General features: G+C 44.2%; 1 protein-coding gene and 1 non-coding gene across 5 annotated transcripts; both read right to left on the bottom strand.

Annotated features, from left to right (window-relative positions):
* Positions 1 to 21,481: 21,481 nt before the first annotated feature.
* Positions 21,482 to 25,543, bottom strand: LOC147970741 (cyclin-B2-1-like). Of its 4 annotated transcripts, none has more exons than XM_087522696.1 (6): positions 25,172 to 25,543; positions 24,572 to 24,669; positions 24,407 to 24,484; positions 23,593 to 23,749; positions 22,356 to 22,459; positions 21,482 to 21,686 (listed from the first exon to the last, which is right to left on the bottom strand). In XM_087522696.1, exons 4-6 carry the CDS (start codon positions 23,728 to 23,730, stop codon positions 21,638 to 21,640), a joined length of 291 nt encoding a protein of 96 aa, XP_087378822.1. In that variant the 5' UTR covers positions 23,731 to 23,749; positions 24,407 to 24,484; positions 24,572 to 24,669; positions 25,172 to 25,543; the 3' UTR covers positions 21,482 to 21,637. The 4 variants fall into 3 exon arrangements, 1 of the variants encoding a protein (XP_087378822.1); XR_015603260.1 differs by having other exon boundaries at positions 22,356 to 23,508; XR_015603259.1 differs by having other exon boundaries at positions 22,356 to 23,749.
* LOC125530894 (small nucleolar RNA snoR80) lies at positions 23,183 to 23,316 on the bottom strand. Its single transcript, XR_007293013.1, has one exon. It is a non-coding gene; the product is annotated as a small nucleolar RNA snoR80 (small nucleolar RNA).
* Positions 25,544 to 25,988: the final 445 nt, after the last annotated feature.

Below are 25,988 nucleotides of genomic sequence, written 5' to 3' on the forward strand. Positions count from 1 at the left end.
CATACGTGCATGCTACGGGAATCACAAACTTTAACACAAGTATTTCTAAAATTCACAACTACTCAACTATCATGACTCTAATATCACCATCTCCATATCTCAAAACAATTATCAAGTATCAAACTTCTCTTAGTATTCAATGCACTCTATATGAAAGTTTTTATTATATCCCTCTTGGATGCCCATCATATTAGGACTAAATTCATAACCAAAGCAAACTACCATGCTGTTCTAAAGGACTCTCAAAATGATATAAGTGAATCATGAGAGTTCATCTATTTCTACAAAATAAAACCACCACCATGCTCTAAAAAGATATAAGTGAAGCAGTAGAGCAAAAACAAACTACTCCGAGAGATATAAGTGAAGATCAATGAGTACTCGAATAATTGTGCAACTATATGAAGACTCTCTAACATTTAATAATTTCAGATCTTGGTATTTTATTCATACAGCAAGAAAAACTAAATAAAACAAAATGACGCTCGAAGAAAAACACATATCATGTGGCGAATAAAAAATATAGCTCCAAGTAAAGTTACTGATGAACGAAGACGAAAGAGGGGATGCCTTCCGGGGCATCCCCAAGCTTAGGCTCTTGGTTGTCCTTGAATATTACCTTGGGGTGCCTTGGGCATCCCCAATAATAGGCTCTTTCCACTCCTTATTCCATAATCCATCGAATCTTTACCCAAAACTTGAAAACTTCACAACACAAAACTTAAGGTAGAAAACTCATGAGCTCCATTAGTATAAGAAAATAAATCACCACTTCAAGGTACTATAATGAACTCATTGTTTATTTATATTGGTGTTAAACCTACTGTATTCCAACTTATCTATGGTTTATAAACTCTTTTACTAGCCATAGATTCATCAAAATAAGCAAACAACATATCGAAAACAGAATCTGTCAAAAACAGAACAGTCTGTAGTAATCTGGATCAAACGTATACTTCTGGAACCCCAAAAATTCTAAAATAATTTTCTGGAACTGAGGAATTTATCTATTAATCATCTTAAAAAAGAATTAACTAAATATCTGTCTCCAAATAACAATGGCAGCAATTCTCGTGAGCGCTAAAGTTTCTGTTTTTTACAGCAAGATCGACAAGACTTTCCCCAAGTCTTCCCAACGGTTCTACATGGCACAAACACTAATTAAAAGAATAAAACCACATATAAACAGAGGCTAGATGAATTATTTATTACTAAACAGGAACAAAAAGCAAGGAATAAAAATAAAGTTGGGTAGCTTCCCAACAAGCGCTATCGTTTAACGCCCCTAGCTAGGCATGATGATTTCAATGATGCTCACATAAAAGATAAGAATTGAAATATAAAGAGAGCATCATGAAGAATATGACTAGCACATTTAAGTCTAACCCACTTCCTATGCATAGGTATTTTGTGAGCAAACAACTTGTGGGAACAAGAATCAACTTGCATAGGAAGTTAAAACAAGGACCACTTCAAAACTTTAAGCACATAGAGAGGAAACTTGACATTATTGCAATTCCTACAAGCATATATTCCTCCCTCATAATAATTTGCAGTAGAATCATGAATGAATTAAACAATATAACCAGCACCTAAATCATTCTTTTCATGATCTACAAGCATAGAAATTTTACTACTCTCCACATAGGCAAAATTCTTCTCATGAATAATAGTGGGAGCAAACTCAACAAAATAATTATCATGTGAGGCATAATCCAATTGAAAACTAAAATCATGATGGAAAGTTTCATGGATATCATTATTCTTTATAGCATACAAGTCATCACAATAATCATCATAGATAGCAACTTTGTTTTCATAATTAATTGGAACCTCTTCCCGAATAGTGGATTCATCACAAAATAAAGCCATGACCTCTCCAAATCCACTTTCATCAATATAATCATCATAAATAGGAGGCATGATTTCATAATAATAAATTTGTTCATCAAAACTTGGGGGACAAAAAATATCATCTTCATCAAACATAGCTTCCCAAGGCTTGTGGCTTTGCATATCATTAGTATCATGGATATTCAAGGAATTCATACTAACAACATTGCAATCATGCTCATCATTCAAATATTTAGTGCCAAACATTCTAATGCATTCTTCTTCTAACACTTTGGCACAATTTTCCTTTCCATCATACTCACGAAAGATATTAAAAAGATGAAGCGTATGAGGCAAACTCAATTCCATTTTTATAGTTTTCTTTTATAAACTAAACTAGTGATAAAACAAGAAACTAAAAGACTCGATTGCAAGATCTAAAGAAATACCTTCAAGCGCTAACCTCCCCGGCAACGGCGCCAGAAAAGAGCTTGATGTCTACTACACAACCTTCTTCTTGTAGACGTTGTTGGGCCTCCAAGTGCAGAGGTTTGTAGGACAGTAGCAAATTTCCCTCAAGTGGATGACCTAAGGTTTATCAATCCGTAGGAGGAGTAGGACGAAGATGGTCTCTCTCAAGCAACCCTGCAACCAAATAACAAAGAGTCTCTTGTGTCCCCAACACACCCAATACAATGGTAAATTGTATAGGTGCACTAGTTCGGCGAAGAGATGGTGATACAAGTGGTATATGGATAGTAGATAAAGGTATTTTTAATCTAAAATTATAAAAACAGCAAGGTAGCAAGTGATAAAAGTGAGCATAAACGGTATTGCAATGATAGGAAATAAGGCCTAGGGTTCATACTTTCGCTAGTGCAAGTTCCCTCAACAATGATTACATAATTGGATCACATAACTACCCCTCAACATGCAACAAAGAGTCACTCCATAGTCACTAATAGCGGAGAACGAACGAAGAGATTATGGTAGGGTACGAAACCACCTCAAAGTTATTCTTTCCAATCAATCCTCTGGGCTATTCCTATAAGTGTCACAAACACCCATAGAGTTCATACTAGAATAACACCTTAAGACACAAATCAACCAAAACCCTAATGTCACCTAGATACTTCAATGTCACCTCAAGTATCCGTGGGTATGATTACACAATATGCATCACACAATCTCAGATTCATCTATTCAACCAACACATAGAACCTCAAAGAGTGCCCCAAAGTTCCTACTTGAGAATCACGACGAAAACGTGTGCCAACCCCTATGCATAGGTTCATGGGAAGAACCCGCAAGTTGATCACCAAAACATACATCAAGTGAATCACGTGATATCCCATTGTCACCACAGATACGCACGGCAAGACATACATCAAGTGTTCTCAAATCTTTAAAGACTCAATCCGATAAGATAACTTCAAAGGGAAAACTCAATCCATTACAAGAGAGTAGAGGGGGAGAAACATCATAAGATCCAACTATAATAGCAAAGCTCGTGATACATCAAGATCGTATCACCTCAAGAACACGAGAGAGAGAGAGAGATCAAACACATAGCTACTGGTACATACCCTCATCCTTGAGGGAGAACTACTCCCTCCTCATCATGGAGAGCACCGGGATGATGAAGATGGCCACCGGAGAGGGATTCCCCCTCCGGTATGGCGCCGGAATGGGTCTAGATCGGCTTTCGGTGGCTACGGAGGCTTCTGGCGGCGGAACTCCCGATCTATTGTGCTCCTCGTTCGTTTTAGGGTATATGGAGATATATAGGCGGAAGAAGTACATCAGGGGGGCACGAGGGGCCACGAGGGTGGAGGGCGCGCCCAGGGGGGGTGGGTGCGCCCCCCCTGTGTAACGCCCCAGATATACTTTCCATATTTGTATCCAACTCTTGCCGTCTCCGGCGCTAAGTTATATTTATTTCTTGGGTTCGGGTCTTTGTCTCCGTGTGTTGTTTTTCTTTTTCGTGCATCTCTTATCATGTCATCTCGGGCATTGCATTTGCATACATGCTCATCTCATGCATTCGAGCATTTTCCCCGTTGTCCGTTTTGCATTCCGGCGCTTCGTTCTGCTCCGGTGGCCATTTCTAGCTTTCTTTTGTGTGTGGGGTTCAAACATTTCCGGACTGGACCGAGACTTGCCATGCGGCCTTGGTTTACTACCGGTAGACCGCCTGTCAAGTTTCGGGTCATTTGGACTTCGTTTGATACTCCAACGGTTAACCGAGGGACCGAAAAGGCCTCGTGTGTGTTGCAGCCCAACACCCCTCCAATTTGGCCCAAAACCCACCAAACTCTGCTCCATGTCCTAGAGCGTTCGATCACGATCGCGTGGGCGAAAACCGCACCTCATTTGGACTCTCCTAGCTCCACTTATGTCTATTTATACCCCCTCCATTTCGGATCTCGTCTTCCACCTCGAAACCCTAGTTTTAAAAAAAACATCCCCCGTCAGATCCGCCTCCGACGGACATGTCCGGACCCTAGCCAGACACGTCCGCCGCGCCCCGCCAGCCACTCACGCCTTGCCACGTGTCGCCGCCGCCTCCTACCCCCGCCGCCGGGCCCGAGGCCCGCAGCCGGCCCCCGAGAGCCCGCGCGCCTCCGCCGCCTTTCGCCTCGTCCGCCGCCGCCCTCTCCGTCGCCGGTGGCCGGCGCCGCCGCGGGACGCCGTCGCGCCGCCGCGGGCCACGCGCCGCCCGTGCGGGACCTCGCCGCCACGCCCGGCCGCCGCCTCGCTTCGGTCGGCACCGCCACCGTCCCCACGAGCCGGCGCCGCCGCCCCGTCGCCCGGTCCTCTCCTCGCCGCCCTCCTCTTCCCGGACGGTAGCCGGCGCGCCATTCCCGGTGAGCCCGAGCTCGGGCTGCTACAGTGCCCGATCCGGAGCTACAGTAGCCGGACAAACCCCAGATCCGGTTGACTTTCTTCCCTCTCCCCCCTGATTTTTGTGCTATCTTTGACTGCTCGTATCTCCGCATCCGTAACTCCGATTTGGACATATAATATAACAAAATCTTCGTCTCGACATGTACATCATTTCATTCCATTGCATCATTTGCATTTAAGGTCATCTTGTTGCCCAAAATGCTGTTAGAAGGAGGCTTCGTGAGTTAATTGTCAGATCTGCTAGTTCATCTTAGACTTTTGTCATTTTTGCCATGATTATTGTGTGCATGCTATGCCTGTGAGTCCTTCATATGTTTTGTTAAGCATTTTGTCTTCTTTCCAGAGGTGCAACCCATGCATTTTTAGGATGTGTGTGGTGACTTGTGCAAGCTTGCAAAGTGAGGCACCCGGTAAATCTGTTTTCAGGGACTTAGTGGGTTTCACTAAGTCTGGGATATTTTAGTTCATGATGCCATATGTCCAGCTTGTTTCCTAGTGATCCGTGCCTCTTTTGAGGATGATCAGTAAGGGAGTTTTGATATTTATGTTATGCTCTATCCATCCATGTCTTTGTTTGCATGTGTGGAGTGCTCTAGGTTGACTCAATCGAGCTCAACTTTTGCTTCGTTGTTAATCTGGGCAGATCGTCAACTTGTTTGCGATTTTGCCGATGCTACCGTTAGTGTTCCATGCATGCTATGCCTTTGTTCTTTCCATGTGTAGCTAGCATATTGTGTCTTCTTTCTGGATATATGCTTTCCTTTCTGTTACTTGCACCATGGTGAGTGCATCGAGCTCGTTTACATGCCTTCGTGAGTTATATTTCAGCATGTCTCAGTTTTCACTAAGTCTGAAAACTGATTGTGTTTTAGCTATGTTCGTGTGCCCGTTAATATATTTTGTGATCCCTTTTGGCCCCAGGTCACTTTGGGACTTTTGTTAAGCTTGTTGAGTAGCCCCATGCCATGTTCTTACTTGTCATGTTCAGGTCATGTATCATGTTTTTTTGCTGCTCCGAAGAGAGCATCGTGATCTGAAATTTCAGGCTAGTGTTAATTTCACTAAGTCTGGAATCTGTTTTGCGTTTGCGTTTTTTCCATGCTTGTTTGAACCTCTTAATGGATGAATTTGCCTATGGCTCAGTGCTAGTGTTTTGTTAACCATCTTGTGTACATCACTGCCATGTCTTTTGTTTTTATGTTTGGTGGCTGTAGCATGTTCATTTCGTTGCATTTAGGAGCCTACTTGCTGTATATCGAAGACCGGTGTCATATCTTAAAACGCTTGCCATTTCCAAACCGTAACTCCGATTCCAATGATCTTTATATCGTTTTCAAGCGATTTCATCCCCTCTATCCAGTGGCACCCTTGGGATCCCAAGTTGAGGCCAGGTTCATGCATTTCCTGTCACATCTTGCATTTTGCATCCCGCATCGCATCCCGCATAGCATATCATCATTTCATCATATTGCTTGGTCTTGCACGTGGTTGATTGTATCCTTGTTGCTTGTTTGTCTTGTTGGGTAGAGCCGGGAGAAAAGTTCGCTACCGAGGAGCCCGTTGAGTTTGCTTGTGAGGATCCAATCAACTCTGACAACTGTGCAGGCAAGATGATCATACCCTCGAAATCACTACTATCTTTGCTATGCTAGTTTGCTCGCTCTTTTGCTTTGCCACTGCTACGATGCCTACCACTTGCTTGTCAGCCTCCCAATTGCATGATTGAACCTCTAACCTACCATTGTCCTAGCAAACCGTTGATTGGCTATGTTACCGCTTTGCTCAGCCCTTCTTATAGCGTTGTTAGTTGCAGGTGAAGATTGGAGCCGTTCCTTGTTGGAACATTTATTTACTTGTTGGGATATCATTATATTGCCATGTTATCTTAATGCATCTATATACTTGGTAAAGGGTGGAAGGCTCGGCCCCTCGCCTAGTGTTTTGTTCCACTCTTGCCGCCCTAGTTTCCGTCATATCGGTGTTATGTTCCCGGATTTGCGTTCCTCACGCGGTTGGGTTATAATGGGAACCCCTTGATAGTTCGCCTTGTTTAAAGCTTTTCCAGCAATGCCCAACATTGGTCTTACCGTTTGCCACCTAGCCTTTTCCTTTCCCTTGGGTTCTGCAGACTCAAGGGTCATCTTATTTTAACCCCCCCGGGCCAGTGCTCCTCTGAGTGTTGGTCCAAACTAGAGTCCTGTGCAGCGCCCCCTCGGGGAAACTCGGGGTTTGGTTTTAGTTGTATGGAGCGCTCATCTGAGTGTGCCCTGAGAAAGAGATATGTGCAGCTCCTATCGGGATTTGTCGGCACATTCGGGCGGTGTTGCTGGTCTTGTTTTAACCTGTCGAAATGTCTTGAGTTACTGAGATACCGAGGCTGATCGGAACGTCTTGGGAGGAGGTATTTTCCTTCGTTGACCGTGAGAGCTTGTCATGGGCTAAGTTGGGACTCCCCTGCTGGGATTGAACTTTCGAAAGCCATGCCCGCGGTTATGGGCAGATGGGAATTTGTTAATGTCCGGTTGTAGATAACTTAAACCTTAATTAATTAAAACGAATCAACCGTGTGTGTTACCGTGATGGCTCCTTCTCGGCGGAGTCTGAGAAATGGACACGGTGTTGGAGTTATGCTTGCGCAGGATTTTCCTTTAGCTTCTCGCTCGTGCTTCGCCTTCTCTTCTCGCTCTCATTTGCGTATAAGTTAGCCACCATATATGCTAGTCGCTTGCTGCAGCTCCACATATACTTGCCTTATCCTTCCTATAAGCTTAAATAGTTTTGATCGCGAGGGTGCGAGATTGCTGAGTCCCTGTGGCTCACAGATACTATAATTCCAGATGCAGGTCCAGGTGATTCCGCTCCAGGTGACGAGTACGAGCTCAAGTGGGAGTTCGACGAGGACTCTCAGCGTTATTATGTTTCCTTTCCCGATGATCAGTAGTGGTGCCTAGTTGGGGTTTGATTCAAGGCCTTGTCGCATGTTGGGTTCTTTTCCATTTTGGCGCCGTAGTCGGGCCATGAGTGATTGTTTGATGGATGTTATTTATGTACTCTGATGTGACGTGGCGAGTGTAAGCCAAGTATGTATCTCCCCCTTTTATTATGTATTACATGGGATGTTGTGATGATTGCCTGACTTGCGACACTGCTTTCAATGCGGTTATGCCTCTAAGTCGTGCCTCGACATGTGGGAGCTATAGCCGCATCGAGGGCGTTACAAGTTGGTAATCAGAGCCTTCCCCGACCTTAGGAGCCCCATTGCTTGATCGTTTTTAGCAGCCGAGTTGTGTCTAGAAAAAATGTTTTGAGTCACTTAGGAATTATATATCGGAGAGTTAGGAATTCTTTTTACTTCCCAGTCTCCTCATCGCTCTGGTAAGGCATCCTGACGTAGACTTTGACTCTTCTCTTCTCAAATTTCACTAAAATTTTTTTTAGGATCACGCGAGTATCTTGGTTTTGTTCCGATGGTTTTGTGACGAGAACATTGTTCTTGGTGCCTCCTGTTGTTAGGGGTTGTGGCAGTGTCCCGGGGAGTTGAGCTCCGAGGTGTTGTCGTCACAATTTTATCGTTGCAATTCTGGTATACTTGAGATATGTGCGCGACATCGAAAATCTCTTTTATGCAGTTCGTTGGTGAGATAACCTCGATGCCACCCAGTACTGGGGCGGGAGTTCGGGAGTATCACCATAACTTGTATAACGGATGGTTTTCGAAGGTTGAGATAGATGGGTTTCCGAAGGTTTCTTGGTTATGTGTTGAAGGATGGATACAGCTGGATGTAGGATTTGCTAGCTTGAGTGAGATATTATGCTCCCCTGTATCCCCAACACCTGATTGCATAACCAGGAAAATTTCGGGAATTTCATAGGTGGGAATTCAAGTAGCCTTAGGATATCTTTCCAACAGATGTATGATATGAAATTGGGGTTCGACGTCTAGTGGTTCGCCTATTCACGGTCGATTTTACAGTGGTCTCGTTGTGTCTTAAAGAGTCCTTGGCTATGCTGACTCGGGGACACTTCGTATGTCATGTGCACTGCCTTGTACATGATGGTGCTGTACGATCGAGCCCGTGTAGGTCCCACCATGAAAACTTCGGACGAAATTTCTATCATGTATTTGTTCCGGCTTATTCCGCAAGCCAACCCTGGGTTTTATTTCGAGTTGTGGCATTCGTTTTGCTTCGACGTCATATGTTGATTCCATCCCTCGTTGTTGTACCCCTTCTACCTGATTCTTCGTGGCTTCGCAATTTAGGAATATGTGACCACTTCAAGAGAAGTGCATTCGTTCATTTTGTTCGGATGTGAAGACTTTATGTTGCAATTATCATTCCGTTGGATTCAGCTTCAATATTTGTCTATTTGTGTGCTAATGGTGGTCAACCTGTTCAGGATGGCTCCCGCTAAGAGCACCAGTCAGAACCAGAATCAAGATCCGCCACCGCCTCCACCTCCTCCAGAGGCATGGCAAGCTGTGATGGCCGCAACCAATGCAAACACTCAGCTGATCATGCAAATTCTCCAAGAGCACAATCAAGGCAGTCAAGGGAATCAAGGCAGCAACCAGGGTCACTTTGCTACACTCAACCAGTTCCTTGCTAACGGGCCAAAGACTTTCAGCAATTGTGTTGAGGCAACCGATGCTGACGATTGGCTTGTGGATCTGAGTAAGCATTTTGAGTGCAGCAACGTCAGGCCTGAGGACTTTGTGAAATTCGCTTCCTTCCAACTCAAAGATCAGGCTGCAGAGTGGTTCCAGCAGTACAAGGATTCTAGAGGTGGACGTGTTATCACTTGGGATGATTTCCGTCAAGATTTCCGCGCTCATCACATTCCTCAAAGTGTGGTTGAAAGCAAGCGTGAGGAATTCCGCAATCTGAAGCAAGGCTCTTTGTCTGTCTATGACTACAACAAGTTGTTCCAGAAGCTCACCCGTTTTGCCAAGCAGGATGTTCCTGATGAGAAGAGCATGATATATCAGTTCAGGGGTGGTCTCAGAGAAGATATTCAGCTCGCTCTTGTTCTCTTTGAGCCATTGAGATACGATGAGTTCTACAACATGGCACTGAAGCAAGAGGCTGCTCAGTTGAGGTGTGATGCTTCCAGGAAGCGAGTCAGAGATGTTACTCCTTCTTCCTCTACTCAAGTGGCCAAGCAGCAGAAGTTTTGGCTTCCTCCTCCTCCGTTCCGTCAGCCGTATCAGCAGAAGAGCAAAGGTGGCAGTGGTTCTTCCCACCCACCCAACCCAGGCTTTCAGAACAAGGCTTCGTCTCAAGCTCCAAGATCGAGTGCTCCGTATCACCGTCCGCTTTCAGAGGTCACGTGCAACAAGTGCCAACAGAAGGGTCACTATGCCAACAAGTGTTTCAACCAGAGGCGTCTTCCTCCTCCTCCTCCTGTGAGATCGGCAAGTACAGCTGTGGTCAAGCATAACCCCAAGTACGCCAAGGTCAACATGGTGAATGCAGCTCAGGCAGAGGACTCGTCAGATGTGATCATGGGTAACCTTCTTGTTAACGATGTTCCTGCAAAAGTTCTTTTTGACACGGGTGCATTGCATTGCTTCATTTCCAAACCTTTTGCATCAAAGTATGAGTGTGATTACCAGTATCTGCAAAGTTCCTTGCAAATTGTGTCACCGGGCAAGCAGATGACAGCTAACACCTGCGTCCCTGAGGTTACTATCACATTGGGTGACTACAAGTTCCTTTCTTCCCCAATTGTTCTCGGTAACTCGGATATTGATCTTATTCTCGGGATGGATTGGCTTTCTAAGCACAAGGCTCAACTTGATTGTGGTGCCAGACAGATTCAATTGACTCATTCGTCTGAGGATGTAATTGTCTTTGCCGCTCGGGATAATACCATCCGTCTGTTTTCTCTCAATGAGAAGGGTGAATTGGATGCCATCTCTCAAATTCCTGTCGTTTGCGAATATCAAGACGTTTTTCCAGAAGAGCTCCCAGGAATGCCTCCGCACCGGCCAGTTGAATTCGTTATTGAACTTGAACCTGGCACGGAACCTGTGTGCAAACGTCCTTACAAGCTCGGACCTGAAGAGTTGAAGGAGTTGAAGAAACAACTCGATGAGCAAGAAAGATTGGGTCTCATCCGGCCTAGTACTTCTCCGTGGGGTTGTGGTGTTCTTTTTGTGAAGAAGAAGGATGGATCAAGTCGACTTTGTGTTGATTACCGTCCAGTGAACAAGAAGACCATCAAGAACAAATACCCACTTCCCAACATCAATGAGCTGTTCGAACAACTCAAGGGTGCCCAAGTATTCTCCAAGCTTGATCTCCGTATGGGTTATCATCAGATTCGTATTCGTGAGCAAGATATTCCCAAGACGGCGTTCAGAACAAGCTTTGGTTCATATGAATACACTGTCATGTCTTTTGGCCTCGCCAACGCTCCTCCGACGTTCTCTCGCATGATGAACTTCATCTTCAACGCCTACACCAATGACTTCGTTTTGGTCTATCTCGATGACATTCTGGTTTTCTCGAAGAGCAAGGAAGATCATGCCAAGCACTTGCGTTTGGTTCTTGACAAGCTCAGGGAACATCAGTTCTACGCCAAGTTCTCCAAGTGTGAATTTTGGCTTGATGAGGTTCTTTATCTTGGTCATATCATCTCTGCCAAGGGCATTTCCGTGAATCCTGAGAAGGTGTCTACAATTGTGAATTGGGAACCTCCTCAGAACGTGAAGCAACTCCGCAGTTTCCTCGGTCTCGCAAGCTATTGCAGAAGATTCGTTGAAAACTTTTCTAAGATCGCGAAGCCTCTCTCAAATCTTCTTCAGAAGCATGTCAAGTATGTTTGGTCTCCAGAGTGTGATATTGCTTTCAACACATTGAAAGAGAAATTGATCACTGCTCCAGTTCTGACTCCACCTGATGAATCCAAGCCGTACGAGGTCTTTTGTGATGCCTCTCTCCAAGGTCTTGGCGCAGTATTGATGCAAGAGAAGAAAGTTGTTGCTTATACCTCTCGCTAGTTGAAGCCTAATGAGAAGAACTACCCCACTCATGATCTCGAGTTGGCGGCAGTTGTGCATGCTCTTTTGACTTGGAGACATCTTCTATTGGGAAGGAAAGTGGACATTTTCACTGATCACAAGAGTCTCAAGTACATCTTCACCCAGCCTAATCTCAACCTAAGGCAAACTCGATGGGTCGAAATGATTCAAGAGTACAATCCGAGTATTGAGTATACTCCAGGCAAGGCTAATGTGATTGCTGACGCTTTGAGCAGAAAAGCATATTGCAACAGTCTGACTCTCAAGCCTTATCAACCCGAGCTTTGTGAAGCTTTCCGCAAACTTAATTTGCAAGTTGTTCCTCAAGGTTTCCTCGCCAACCTCCAAGTTTCTCCTACCTTGGAAGACCAGATTCGCCAAGCCCAGCTTCTTGATGCTATGGTGAAAAAGGTGAAGATTGGGATTGCCAAGAGTCAGTCCAAGTACAAGTGTTACCGACTTGATGACAAGGACACTCTCTTCTTCGAGGATCGAATTGTTGTGCCCAAAGGTGAACTTCGTAAAGTGATCATGAACGAGGCTCACAACTCTCTCCTCTCCATCCACCCTGGTAGTACGAAGATGTATCAGGACCTTAAGCAAGCTTATTGGTGGACTCGAATGAAGCGCGAGATCGCTCAATTCATGAATGAATGTGATGTCTGCAGAAGAGTGAAGGCAGAACACCAAAGGCCAGCTGGTCTCCTCCAACCTCTTGCCATTCCAGAATGGAAGTTTGACCACATTGAAATGGACTTCGTGACTGGGTTTCCAAAGTCCAAGCGTGGCAATGATGCTATATTTGTTGTCATCGACAAGCTCACCAAAGTGGCTCACTTTCTGCCTATTAAAGAGTCGATCACTGCAGCTCAATTGGCGGAACTCTATACCTCTCGCATTGTCTCTCTGCACGGTATTCCTCAAGTGATCTCTTCAGACCGTGGCAGCATCTTTACCTCGAAGTTTTGGGATTCTTTTCAGAAGGCCATGGGCACCAACATCCGCTTCAGCACTGCTTTCCATCCTCAAACAAGCGGTCAAGTCGAGCGTGTCAACCAAATTCTTGAAGATATGCTCAGGGCTTGTGTGATCTCCTTCGGCATGAAGTGGGAGGATTGTCTTCCTTATGCTGAATTCTCCTATAACAACAGTTTTCAAGCAAGTTCGGGCAAGGCCCCTTTTGAAATTCTGTATGGCAGGAAGTGCCGTACCCCTCTCAACTGGTCTGAAACCGGTGAACGTCAGCTGCTGGGTAATGACTTAATCACAGAAGCAGAAGAAATATGCAAAGTCATTCGTGATAACCTCAAAGCAGCCCAATCCCGCCAGAAGAGCTACTATGATAGTAAGCATCGTGATTTGGCTTTCGAGATCGGAGATCATGTTTACCTCCGCGTCTCTCCCATGAAAGGTACTCGTCGCTTCGGTATCAAAGGGAAGCTTGCCCCTAGATACGTGGGACCTTTCAAGATTGTCAGCAAGAGAGGCGACCTCGCCTATCAACTCGAGCTTCCTTCAAACTTTGCAAATGTTCATGATGTGTTCCATGTCTCTCAGCTTCAAAAGTGCTTCAAGACTCCTGACCACACCGTCAACTTCGAGGACATTGATCTCCAAGAAGATCTCTCTTACCGTGAGCACCCAGTTGCCATTCTTGAAGAGACTGAACGCAGAACTCGCAACAAGTCAATCAAATTTCTCAAAGTCAAGTGGTCTCACCATTCCGACCGTGAAGCTACCTGGGAACGCGAGGATCACCTCCGTTCTGAGTACCCGGAGTTCTTTCAGTCCTAGATCTCGGGACGAGATCTTTTCGTAGTGGTGGAGTGTTGTAACGCCCCAGATATACTTTCCATATTTGTATCCAACTCTTGCCGTCTCCGGCGCTAAGTTATATTTATTTCTCGGGTTCGGGTCTTTGTCTCCGTGTGTTGTTTTTCTTTTTTGTGCATCTCTTATCGTGTCATCTCGGGCATTGCATTTGCATACATGCTCATCTCATGCATTCGAGCATTTTCCCCGTTGTCCGTTTTGCATTCCGGCGCTTCGTTCTGCTCCGGTGGCCATTTCTAGCTTTCTTTTGTGTGTGGGGTTAAAACATTTCCGGACTGGACCGAGACTTGCCATGCGGCCTTGGTTTACTACCGGTAGACCGCCTGTCAAGTTTCGGGTCATTTGGACTTCGTTTGATACTCCAACGGTTAACCGAGGGACCGAAAAGGCCTCGTGTGTGTTGCAGCCCAACACCCCTCCAATTTGGCCCAAAACCCACCAAACTCTGCTCCATGTCCTAGAGCGTTCGATCACGATCGCGTGGGCGAAAACCGCACCTCATTTGGACTCTCCTAGCTCCACTTATGTCTATTTATACCCCCTCCATTTCGGATCTCGTCTTCCACCTCGAAACCCTAGTTTTAAAAAAAACATCCCCCGTCAGATCCGCCGCCGACGGACATGTCCGGACCCTAGCCGGACACGTCCGCCGCGCCCCGCCAGCCACTCACGCCTTGCCACGTGTCGCCGCCGCCTCCTACCCCCGCCGCCGGGCCCGAGGCCCGCAACCGGCCCCCGAGAGCCCGCGCGCCTCCGCCGCCTTTCGCCTCGTCCGCCGCCGCCCTCTCCGTCGCCGGTGGCCGGCGCCGCCGCGGGCCACGCCACCGCCCGTGCGGGACCTCGCCGCCACGCCCGGCCGCCGCCTCGCTTCGGTCGGCACCGCCGCCGTCCCCACGAGCCGGCGCCGCCGCCCCGTCGCCCGGTCCTCTCCTTGCCGCCCTCCTCTTCCCGGACGGTCGCCGGCGCGCCATTCCCGGTGAGCCCGAGCTCGGGCTGCTACAGTGCCCGATCCGGAGCTACAGTAGCCGGACAAACCCCAGATCCGGTTGACTTTCTTCCCTCTCCCCCCTGATTTTTGTGCTATCTTTGACTGCTCGTATCTCCGCATCCGTAACTCCGATTTGGACATATAATATATCAAAATCTTCGTCTCGACATGTACATCATTTCATTCCATTGCATCATTTGCATTTGAGGTCATCTTGTTGCCCAAAATGCTGTTAGAAGGAGGCTTCGTGAGTTAATGTCAGATCTGCTAGTTCATCTTAGACTTTTGTCATTTTTGCCATGATTATTGTGTGCATGCTATGCCTGTGAGTCCTTCATATGTTTTGTTAAGCATTTTGTCTTCTTTCCAAAGGTGCAACCCATGCATTTTTAGGATGTGTGTGGTGACTTGTGCAAGCTTGCAAAGTGAGGCACCCGGTAAATCTGTTTTCAGGGACTTAGTGGGTTTCACTAAGTCTGGGATATTTTAGTTCATGATGCCATATGTCCAGCTTGTTTCCTAGTGATCCGTGCCTCTTTGGAGGATGATCAGTAAGGTAGTTTTGATACTTATGTTATGCTCTATCCATCCATGTCTTTACTTGCATGTGTGGAGTGCTCTAGGTTGACTCAATCGAGCTCAACTTTTGCTTCGTTGTTAATCTGGGCAGATCGTCAACTTGTTTGCGATTTTGCCGATGCTACCGTTAGTGTTCCATGCATGCTATGCCTTTGTTCTTGCCATGTGTAGCTAGCATATTGTGTATTCTTTCTGGATATATGCTTTCCTTTCTGTTACTTGCACCATGGTGAGTGCATCGAGCTCGTTTACATGCCTTCGTGAGTTATATTTCAGCATGTCTCAGTTTTCACTAAGTCTGAAAACTGATTGTGTTTTAGCTATGTTCGTGTGCCCGTTAATATATTTTGTGATCCCTTTTGGCCCCAGGTCACTTTGGGACTTTTGTTAAGCTTGTTGAGTAGCCCCATGCCATGTTCTTACTTGTCATGTTCAGGTCATGTATCATGTTGTTTTGCTGCTCCGAAGAGAGCATCGTGATCTGAAATTTCAGGCTAGTGTTAATTTCACTAAGTCTGGAATCTGTTTTGCGTTTGCGTTTTTTCCATGCTTGTTTGAACCTCTTAATGGATGAATTTGCCTATGGCTCAGTGCTAGTGTTTTATTAACCATCTTGTGTACATCACTGCCATATCTTTTTTTTATATTTGGTGTCTGTAGCATGTTCATTTCGTTGCATTTAGGAGCCTACTTGCTGTATATCGAAGACCGGTGTCATATCTTAAAACGCTTGCCATTTCCAAACCGTAACTCCGATTCCAATGATCTTTATATCGTTTTCAAGCGATTTCATCCCCTCTATCCAGTGGCACCCTTGGAATCCCAAGTTGAGGCCAGGTTCATGCATTTCCTGTCACATCTTGCATTTTGCATCCCGCATTGCATCCCGCATAGCATATCATCATTTCATCATATTGCTTGGTCTTGCACGTGGTTGATTGTATCCTTGTTGCTTGTTTGTCTTGTTGGGTAGAGCCGGGAGACGAGTTCGCTACCGAGGAGCCCGTTGAGTTTGCTTGTGAGGATCCAATCAACTCTGACAACTGTGCAGGCAAGATGATCATACCCTCGAAATCACTACTATCTTTGCTATGCTAGTTTGCTCGCTCTTTTGCTTTGCCACTGCTACGATGCCTACCACTTGCTTGTCAGCCTCCCAATTGCATGATTGAACCTCTAACCTACCATTGTCCTAGCAAACCGTTGATTGGCTATGTTACCGCTTTGCTCAGCCCTTCTTATAGCGTTGTTAGTTGCAGGTGAAGATTGGAGCCGTTCCTCGTTGGAACATTTATTTACTTGTTGGGATATCATTATATTGCCATGTTATCTTAATGCATCTATATACTTGGTAAAGGGTGGAAGGCTCGGCCCCTCGCCTAGTGTTTTGTTCCACTCTTGCCACCCTAGTTTCCGTCATATCGGTGTTATGTTCCCGGATTTGCGTTCCTCACGCGGTTGGGTTATAATGGGAACCCCTTGATAGTTCGCCTTGTTTAAAGCTTTTCCAGCAATGCCCAACATTGGTCTTACCGTTTGCCACCTAGCCTTTTCCTTTCCCTTGGGTTCTGCAGACTCAAGGGTCATCTTATTTTAACCCCCCGGGCCAGTGCTCCTCTGAGTGTTGGTCCAAACTAGAGTCCTGTGCAGCGCCCCCTCGGGGAAACTCGGGGTTTGGTTTTAGTTGTATGGAGCGCTCATCTGAGTGTGCCCTGAGAAAGAGATATGTGCAGCTCCTATCGGGATTTGTCAGCACATTCGGGCTGTGTTGCTGGTCTTGTTTTAACCTGTCGAAATGTCTTGAGTTACCGAGATACCGAGTCTGATCGGAACGTCTTGGGAGGAGGTCTTTTCCTTCGTTGACCGTGAGAGCTTGTCATGGGCTAAGTTGGGACTCCCCTGCAGGGATTGAACTTTCGAAAGCCGTGCCCGCGGTTATGGGCAGATGGGAATTTGTTAATGTCCGGTTGTAGATAACTTAAACCTTAATTAATTAAAACGAATCAACCGTGTGTGTTACCGTGATGGCCCCTTCTCGGCGGAGTCCGGGAAATGGACACGGTGTTGGAGTTATGCTTGTGCAGGATTTTCCTTTAGCTTCTCGCTCGTGCTTCGCCTTCTCTTCTCGCTCTCATTTGCGTATAAGTTAGCCACCATATATGCTAGTCGCTTGCTGCAGCTCCACATATACTTGCCTTATCCTTCCTATAAGCTTAAATAGTTTTGATCGCGAGGATGCGAGATTGCTGAGTCCCTGTGGCTCACAGATACTATAATTCCAGATGCAGGTCCAGGTGATTCCGCTCCAGGTGACGAGTACGAGCTCAAGTGGGAGTTCGACGAGGACTCTCAGCGTTATTATGTTTCCTTTCCCGATGATCAGTAGTGGTGCCTAGTTGGGGTTTGATTCAGGGCCTTGTCGCATGTTGGGTTCTTTTCCATTTTGGCGCCGTAGTCGGGCCATGAGTGATTGTTTGATGGATGTTATTTATGTACTCTGATGTGACGTGGCGAGTGTAAGCCAACTATGTATCTCCCCCTTTTATTATGTATTACATGGGATGTTGTGATGATTGCCTGACTTGCGACACTGCTTTCAATGCGGTTATGCCTCTAAGTCATGCCTCGACACGTGGGAGCTATAGCCGCATCGAGGGCGTTACACCCTGCCTCGTGGCCTCCTCGTAGATCCCCTGACGTGCACTCCAAGTCTTCTGGGCATCTTCTGATCCAAAAATAAGTTTCGGGAAGTTCCAGGTCAATTGGACTCCGTTTGGTTTTCCTTTTCTGCGATATTATAAAAAAAGGTAAAAACAGAAACTGGCACTGCGCTCTACGTTAATAGGTTAGTCCCAAATATAATATAAAAGTGCATAATAAAGCCCATAAACATCCAAAGTTGATAATATAATAGCATGGAACAATCAAAAATTATAGATACGTTGGAGATGTATCAGGTAGCGAGATGAATCTTCGTGACATGAGATCTCATTCGTGGTCTCTTTCAATGCACTAGACAGTGTCTGAGATTTTTCCTGTCATAGGCAATCTTGAAAAGATATCTTAGGTAAAGTGAATACTTTGGAATGAAATGTGACAAAGGATAAATCAAGAGAATTTTGCTCAGAACACGATTTGAATCCACACGATATAAGTTCCCTACAAGTTAGATATTCGAGGAGAATCAGAGCAAGGGAATCAGAAGAATATTACTCAGAGAAGATATACTTCAAATGTGGTTTTACTGCAGTAAGGATGATATGAAGGATATATGAGAGGAAAAACAACTGAAAAGACATATAGAAAGAATTTGTTTTCGAGGTATAAAAGGTTTGATCCAAAGCTACTTTCTTTTCCTACAAGGTTAGATAGCGAAAGATAATCATTAAGGCATATCTAAACATGCATGAAATGCTATTCTCCATTAACTGCTTTTGCTTTGCCTGCACAAAGGATATGTATCAAGGATAATTATTGCAAAGAAGTAAAGTTTCAATTTCACCGGCAAACAGATAATTGGAAGCAAATAGCATTGCAGGGGGCATTATTAACAGTACATGACGACCAAGTATATCAACACCATAGGCGGTGCTTTAAGTTCGACAATCAAATAGTTCGACGAAAACCAAATTGTTCGATAGAAAAACAAATGGCAGATGGAAACACCCTCCAAATAACCCGCTTATCTATCACTCGATGTTCTTCTAGCCTTTTTTGTCAACAAGTGTGAAATAGGAAAGAGAACGCATACGAGGAACTACTCGTCTGGAGAATCCTCAGAATCAGAATTAGCACTGCTTGACGAAGCAGAGCGAGTGATAGTCAAGGTCGAAGCAGGAGTGGTTGCATGGGCTTCAGCATCAGCTTTGGAAGTAGCCTTGCGAGTTGCATCTGGCTTGAAGATAAGTGTTCTAGCTGTGTCTTTGAGATCATCATCTGGTTTGACAAACAACAGATCAGTGGATGCAGAATGTTGAGGAAGTACTGGAGTTTGCCTTCAGATGCGAGGAACTTCATACAACTCCAGATAATCATATTCTTTCATGATACCCTTGGTAGAGAGTTGCTTGCGAGAGTAATGCTTGCGCAGAAGGGTCTAGAAGCACTTCTTTTGTTCCTTCTCATGCAGGAGTGTTTGGCGAGCATAATTGTGAAGCAAATTTATTTGAGTCATCATTTCCAGCTTCACTTTCTATAGCACGTCACATAGAGATTTCAGAATTGCGGAAACACAAGCACCCAAATCACATAAAGCATTGCACTCATAATTTTTTATCTTGACTTTAACGGCGGGTTCCCATTCATCATATAATTTTCTACGAATTGAAATATCAAATTCTAGCTTTTCTTCTAAAGCCTTCACCATCGCTCCTACAATATGTTTAGTAAAAGCTTTATTTTGTTCATATGCATCGGGTGAATTTAGCATGGATTGCAAAAAATAAATACGCTCAATCAAAGAACAACTATCATAACTAAAATCTTTGTAATCCAAAAGAGTAGGCACATCACTAGCTAAAGTTTGTACCTCTTCAGACCCAATTTTATCAATTTTTTCAACAAGATTTTCACCCTGCAAATTATGCGGACGCCTTCTAACTAAAGTTGACTCTTCTTCAGTCCTCTTACCATCAATTTTAATATTACTAAACAAGGAATCAATAGAAGAAACACCAATCATTTTAACATTTTCATCTTTACTACGAAAAAATTAGGAGGAAACACTTTTTCTAAAAATTCTCTTTTAGCTCTTAGCATAGCGTTCCTTTTCTTACTTTCATCCATGGAAACATATACAACCTTAATTGATTCATCAACCTTAGGTGGAAAGTTTTTAGTATTGAGATTTTCTACATCATGTGTAATTCTATCAATGCTTCTAGATATATCATCAATCTTATTCAATTTTTCTTCTATCTAGTGTTGGAAACTTTTTGAGCATTGATAAATTCTTTAATATTACTCTCAATATCAGAGGGCATCCTATTATTATTATAAGAAGAATTACCATAGGAATTGCCATAATTATTAGAGGAATTTCCACAAAAAGGCCTAGGATTCAAATTACCTCTATAAGCATTTTTATTAAAATTGTTTCTCGAAACAAAATTCACATCTACAACATCATTATTTTTCTCAATCAAAGTAGATAAAGGAACATCATTAAGATCAATAGGAGCATTTTTACTAGCAACCAATTTCATAACTGCATAAACTTTTAACTCAAAGTACTAATTTCTTCAACAAAATTACCTTTTTTACTAGTACGTGCTCTTTTGTTATACCATTGTGAATAATTTGCCATGATATTATCTAGTAATTTAGTAGCTTCACCCAAAGTAATCTCCATAAAAGTACCACCCACGGCTGAATCTAGAAGATTTCTAGAACAAAATTAAATACAACATTTTTTGTATAATCATCTAAAGATTTAAAATGTGAGTAGGACAATTTCTTAGCATTAATTTCATTCTTTCCCAAGATTCTGCAACATGTTCATGCTCAAGTTGCTTGAAATTCGTAATTTGATTTCTAAGGGAAATAATTTTCGCGGGCGGAAAATACTTAGTAATAAAAGCATATTTGCACTTATCCCAAGAATCAATACTATTATGAGGCAAAGATGAAAACCAAATTGTTGCACGATACCGCAAAGAGAAAGGAAATAATTTTAATTTCACAATATCATTGTCCACATCTTTTTTTCTTTTGCATATTGCACAATTCTGCGAAAGTGTTTATATGCACTACAAGAAATATGTCAACTTGTGATCACCACTATTGGTCACTGAATGGTCACAAATTTCCATTTGTGACCTTTTTGTGACCAAAAACATAAGGTCAAAAGCTGGCCGTCATAAACTGACTATAGCGACCTTTCTTCTGGAATGGTCGTAGACGTTTATGACCAAAATATGTCTACTGTGGCATTTTGGTCACCAGCAACCTCCCCAGGCCACGTAGGCATCCAGCGTGGCAATCTGATGTGGCACAAGATTCAGCCCGGTCCAATTCGATTTTCTACATGGGCCTAGCCCAACAATTCAGCCTTTTTACTATATATTTTCTCTATTAATTTTCTCTAGCTACATGGGCCTGGCCCAACAATTTGGCCTTTTTATTTCATGGATCATGGCCTTTTTGTGATCTATTTCGTTTTTGGGCCTAAGCCTTTTTATTTACTTGGCCATCGCCTTTTGTTCATTGTTTGATTTGTGGCCTTTTTAGGGCCCAAATAGTATATGTTTCATTTCCGACATATCAACAATAAAGTATCAACAATAAAGTAACCAGTATTTTGGTCTAGAGAGCCCCAATCACACAAATTTTCATAAATGGCGACCAAAATGAGTATATTATATATATTACAATCATGCCATAGTTCAATTCATCCAGGAATTTAGAACAACTACAAAAGTGCTGCTATGAAATACTATAACAGCCATTCACATCATCCAGGAACATATAATTAGCTACAAAGATGAAGCGTTCCCTTTTTCCAACTTCTTGAGCCTGGAGCTCCTGTAAAAGACAGGAAACGATCATTATCATGGCTGTGAATTCAGAATGAAAGCAATATCCTCAAACATACAACAGCTAGGAAAAGAATATTGAACAGAATAATAAACAAATACACAAGCAGCTAGGAGTCGATCCTAATGCATGAGGGCACGGATAACAGTAGCAACCATGAGTAAATATTAGCAAATATTATATTGGTGGAAAAAAGTAAATACCAGCAAGCTCTAAGAAGACTCCAAGAAATTGATGGCTCACAATACAATCATGCTTTTGACAACAAATACTACTAGAATTAAGGTGCATAACATATTCTAAGCAGTGTTAACATCATGATAGTAACAATTAACAGCAGCTAGCAGGACATCAATCAAGCACAACAAAAGTACAACACCACACTTGGGATCTCGGAGCAAGAAAAAGATCATGTTGCTTAGGAGCTACCACAAATGGTACTGATCAAGGGCAAAAACAAGTTGGTATGATATCATTCATTCATTCATTCTCATCACGATCATACATTGAATTCATTAAAGGTTACAGATTCATTTTTTGACATAGCATTGGAAAATCACAAGAATAGTATATGAACCAAAGTGTCCAGATAAGTAGATAACACATGGAGGTCACAATCACATAGCAAAGGAAGAGTGGGACAGACCGAGGACTTACCCTCTGGACAAATCAAAGACTTCACACTTCCTCTTCCTCGGTGGACAAATCAATGACTTCACTTCCTCTTCCTCATGCACCAACAGGAATACCATCTCAAACACCTTGGTGCCAACAAGAAACTGTACTCACACAGTGAATAGAACAAAAGAACAGAAAGCACACATATATACTGAACAAAAGAAACAGCCAGGAATAGATGACTCAACAGTTCATGTTTGTTAACAAAACAAGTGTGGACATCTCACAGTGAGTTAACTATCTGATGACTTTAGTAAAACACATACTAGCATTTGGTGCTACAAGAGACAATAGGAATCCAACTATCCCAACATCCCAACTTGGTAAATCCATGCTGCTAAAACGCCAATCCTAATCGGGTTGGAACTGGACCTGGTTTCAAACATGTGAGCTACAACTATCGTAATACCACAGCCCAAAAAACCCTACAAATCCATCAAACTACTATTTGTAGGTCTGGCATCAGTGGTGTCACAACGTACAGTCCACTTACAGTCATTTGGGAGAAAATTAAAGTGATAATTAGACTTGCATTACAATCTGCTGGTAACTTGTAGTCTACTTACAGCTACAATGATATCTTAAGATTTACAGTCTAAATACACAAAACTTAATAACATGGGAATAAACAGACCAACCCCCACATTCCAATAATTCAAATACTCAGCAGTCAAATGTGTATGCGTGTGCATGTAAATGTATTGAGGTTATGCAAAACTATGGTGCATTTAAACTATGAGATCATTTGGTCCACACATTTAGATCATTTAACACAGAGAAAAGAAAAATAACAGAGGACTGCATATGAATGTATGTGTTGTTTCCAGGATAAGTTGGCACATAGAATGCCACCAATCAGGATATACCACACAACAGAGAATAGCTTGTAGCGTCCGAGACTAATCTCCATGAGGAACACAAATCATCCTCAGGAATTGGTAATGAACGCACATCAATCAAAACAAAGAACAAAAAAATAGATGGAATTTGTGTTGTCCCTGCAAGTGCCATAAACCTGCAACAACAATAGCAGCAGCTTCTTCCTAGCGACATTTTCCCGGGCCAGGTATCTATCAATGATGTTGACAGTAAGGAATAAAATTTCACCCAGTAGCTCAAACTTATAGTGGACCTGCATTGGGTGAGTTCGCCAGGTCAGGCCAGACACACAACTCTGTACTAGATAACTTGACCGGGGTTCCAAGCAGATAATTACGTTGGTCCTTCTGTAGAAGCTGTAAATTTCATCCACATATTCAACAACCGCAAGGGAGTTGCCGAAGTCGCAGCTGTCGATGTCATGCATTTCCTCCTCTTCGGTGTCCTCCATGTGTATCTCCTTCAGCTCCTTCATCTCATTGGCCAATTGGTGCCTGCCAAAATAAATTCAAATCCTTGAGTTGACAGTTACCTATTTTGCTCAGATTCTTGGTTCAAACAAGGTAAGGTAAAATAATCTGAATAATGCAGAAGATGGAAAATCTACAGATAACCCAATTGAACCTACATTGATATCATTCCATATATAAAAGAGAGCACCCAGTCCAGTTAGATAAGATATACTACTACTTGCCTAAATCTGCTAGAACTATATTAAACCTACATTAATGATATGCCATATAGTACAAGATTTGGTAGGAGTATGCTCAAATCTCTGAAGATTTGTGTTATGTGCCAATTTGCACCCGAATGTCATGGACTGGAACAATCTATACCACTGTGGATGTTGTTTTCCACTATATATCTCCAACAATAACACTAGTATCAAACTTGAAAAGAAATGCTTGACTAGCTAGCTAGTTTCTAAAAAGACAAGGCATTAAGAGGTATCATCATTCTTTTAATAACTTGCACTGCAACATTCATGATCAATAGCTATGTACAAATGCAAGAAAATCTACACGAACTGCCTTGCTCTCTTAAATATTTTCTTCAAGTGGTTTCTTTACAGCAGGGTATATGTTGCAGTTGACAAAAGAAGATGTATTTGCAGTTGCCTGCCACTCTGGAATGTCGATGTGCTGCCTGACCTTCTCAATGTCAGCCACCAAGTCCCAGGTGGTGTTCTCCTCTAGACAAAGCATGGGGAGTGCTCTTCCAGCGCCTTTCTGCAATCAAACACAAGAAGATTAAGCACCGCGATCTCCTAGGAACACCGGTGAACAGACACACGAGGGGATCAAAACGAAACCAACCTGGTCGAACAACACGATCATGTAGAACTCCGGATCGAAGAACCCACAGTTGTCGGGCGAAGTTCCATCCCAGGACCCCCGTGGAGGAAGACGACAGGCTGCAGACAGAACAAAGTCGGTATTACTAAAGGAAGAATTGCAGGTGTGCAACTGGTAAATGTCATAAAGCCTTCAGGTGCTAATCATAGTCCCATCTCCCACTCCTTGTTACTTACTACATGAAGTACCCATAGTCCAAGAGAACAATTCACCTGGTGCTAATCATGGTCTGATACTAGGATACGCACAAACTAGTGTCCTCATGTGCACTCTATATTTAAAAATTATGCCCTAAATGTAAAAATCTGGGAGGTGCAGAGGAGGAACGGCGTTGTGTTTCTTTCTTCTCTGAAGAAAAAAAGAGTGTTGTGCCATCCGATGTGATACACCCTCGGATTACAACTCCATGAACCCTCGCCTGCTCCAACGGCCCTGCTCGAAACCCTAGCCGCGGCCGGAAAAAATGTAACGGAGAAGCTCCGGGGAGCCGACGCGGCGGCGGGCGAACCCTAGAATGGAATGGGAGGTGGGGAGAGAGGGGGAAGGGAAGGGGAGGGGAACCTTGGCCTCGTAGAGGAGCGGGCCGTGGTAGGCGAGCACCTCCTCGCCCTCCGTGAAGGAGACCGCAGAGCCCTTCGCCTTGTCCTTCCCTCCGCCGCCGCCGTCGCTCATGGTCGTGGTCGTGTTGGAGCTGCCCACATGGCACCCGTGCCGGCACACACGCCAAGGGATGGAGGGAGGAAGGCGTGGTCGTGGGAGGGAGGGAGGAAGGCGCTGGATCAAATCGAGGCATGCCCGCGCCGGCACGCACGCACGCCGGATCGAGACTAGTGGATATGGGGGATGAAGGCGAGGGGAGGGGGATGGCGGAGACGAGGTCGGCGGTGGGTGGGGGAGGCGGTGGTGGGTGGGGATGGCGGCGAGGGAGAGGAAGGCGCGGTAGCCTCGATCGGATCTGGAGAAGGAAAGGGTGGGTGGGTAGGTGGGTTAGGGTTTTGGTCTTTCAGGACAATATCCACCGTTGGATGGGCGCGGATGGATGGCTCAGATCATGTCCAACTTGGTGATCTGCGTGGATGTGGTTCCTCGCTTCTCATTGGTTGGCTGGCTCGCGCTCAAGTATCCAAAATTTGTACCCAAATCTCTGACTTTTTTAAATGCCTACAAATCGGTGTTCCAAAATTTAACCACACCATTTTCCAAAAGGCGGCTGTTAGGCGCCGGTCAATCGGTCTAAATTTGGGTCGCTCGCCTGGCGCCCCTATGATGTTTTCATATGTAACCATTTGATTCACCCCCAAAGTTATATTTTCTTTCCTATCTTGCTCGTTCTTATTAGGTAGAACACATCGTTGACCCTCCTGCTGTTGCACCGTCG

Source organism: Triticum urartu, chromosome 5A (assembly GCF_056163025.1).
Source record: "Triticum urartu cultivar PI428250 chromosome 5A, HENAU_Tu73, whole genome shotgun sequence".
Taxonomy (NCBI): Eukaryota; Viridiplantae; Streptophyta; class Magnoliopsida; order Poales; family Poaceae; genus Triticum; species Triticum urartu.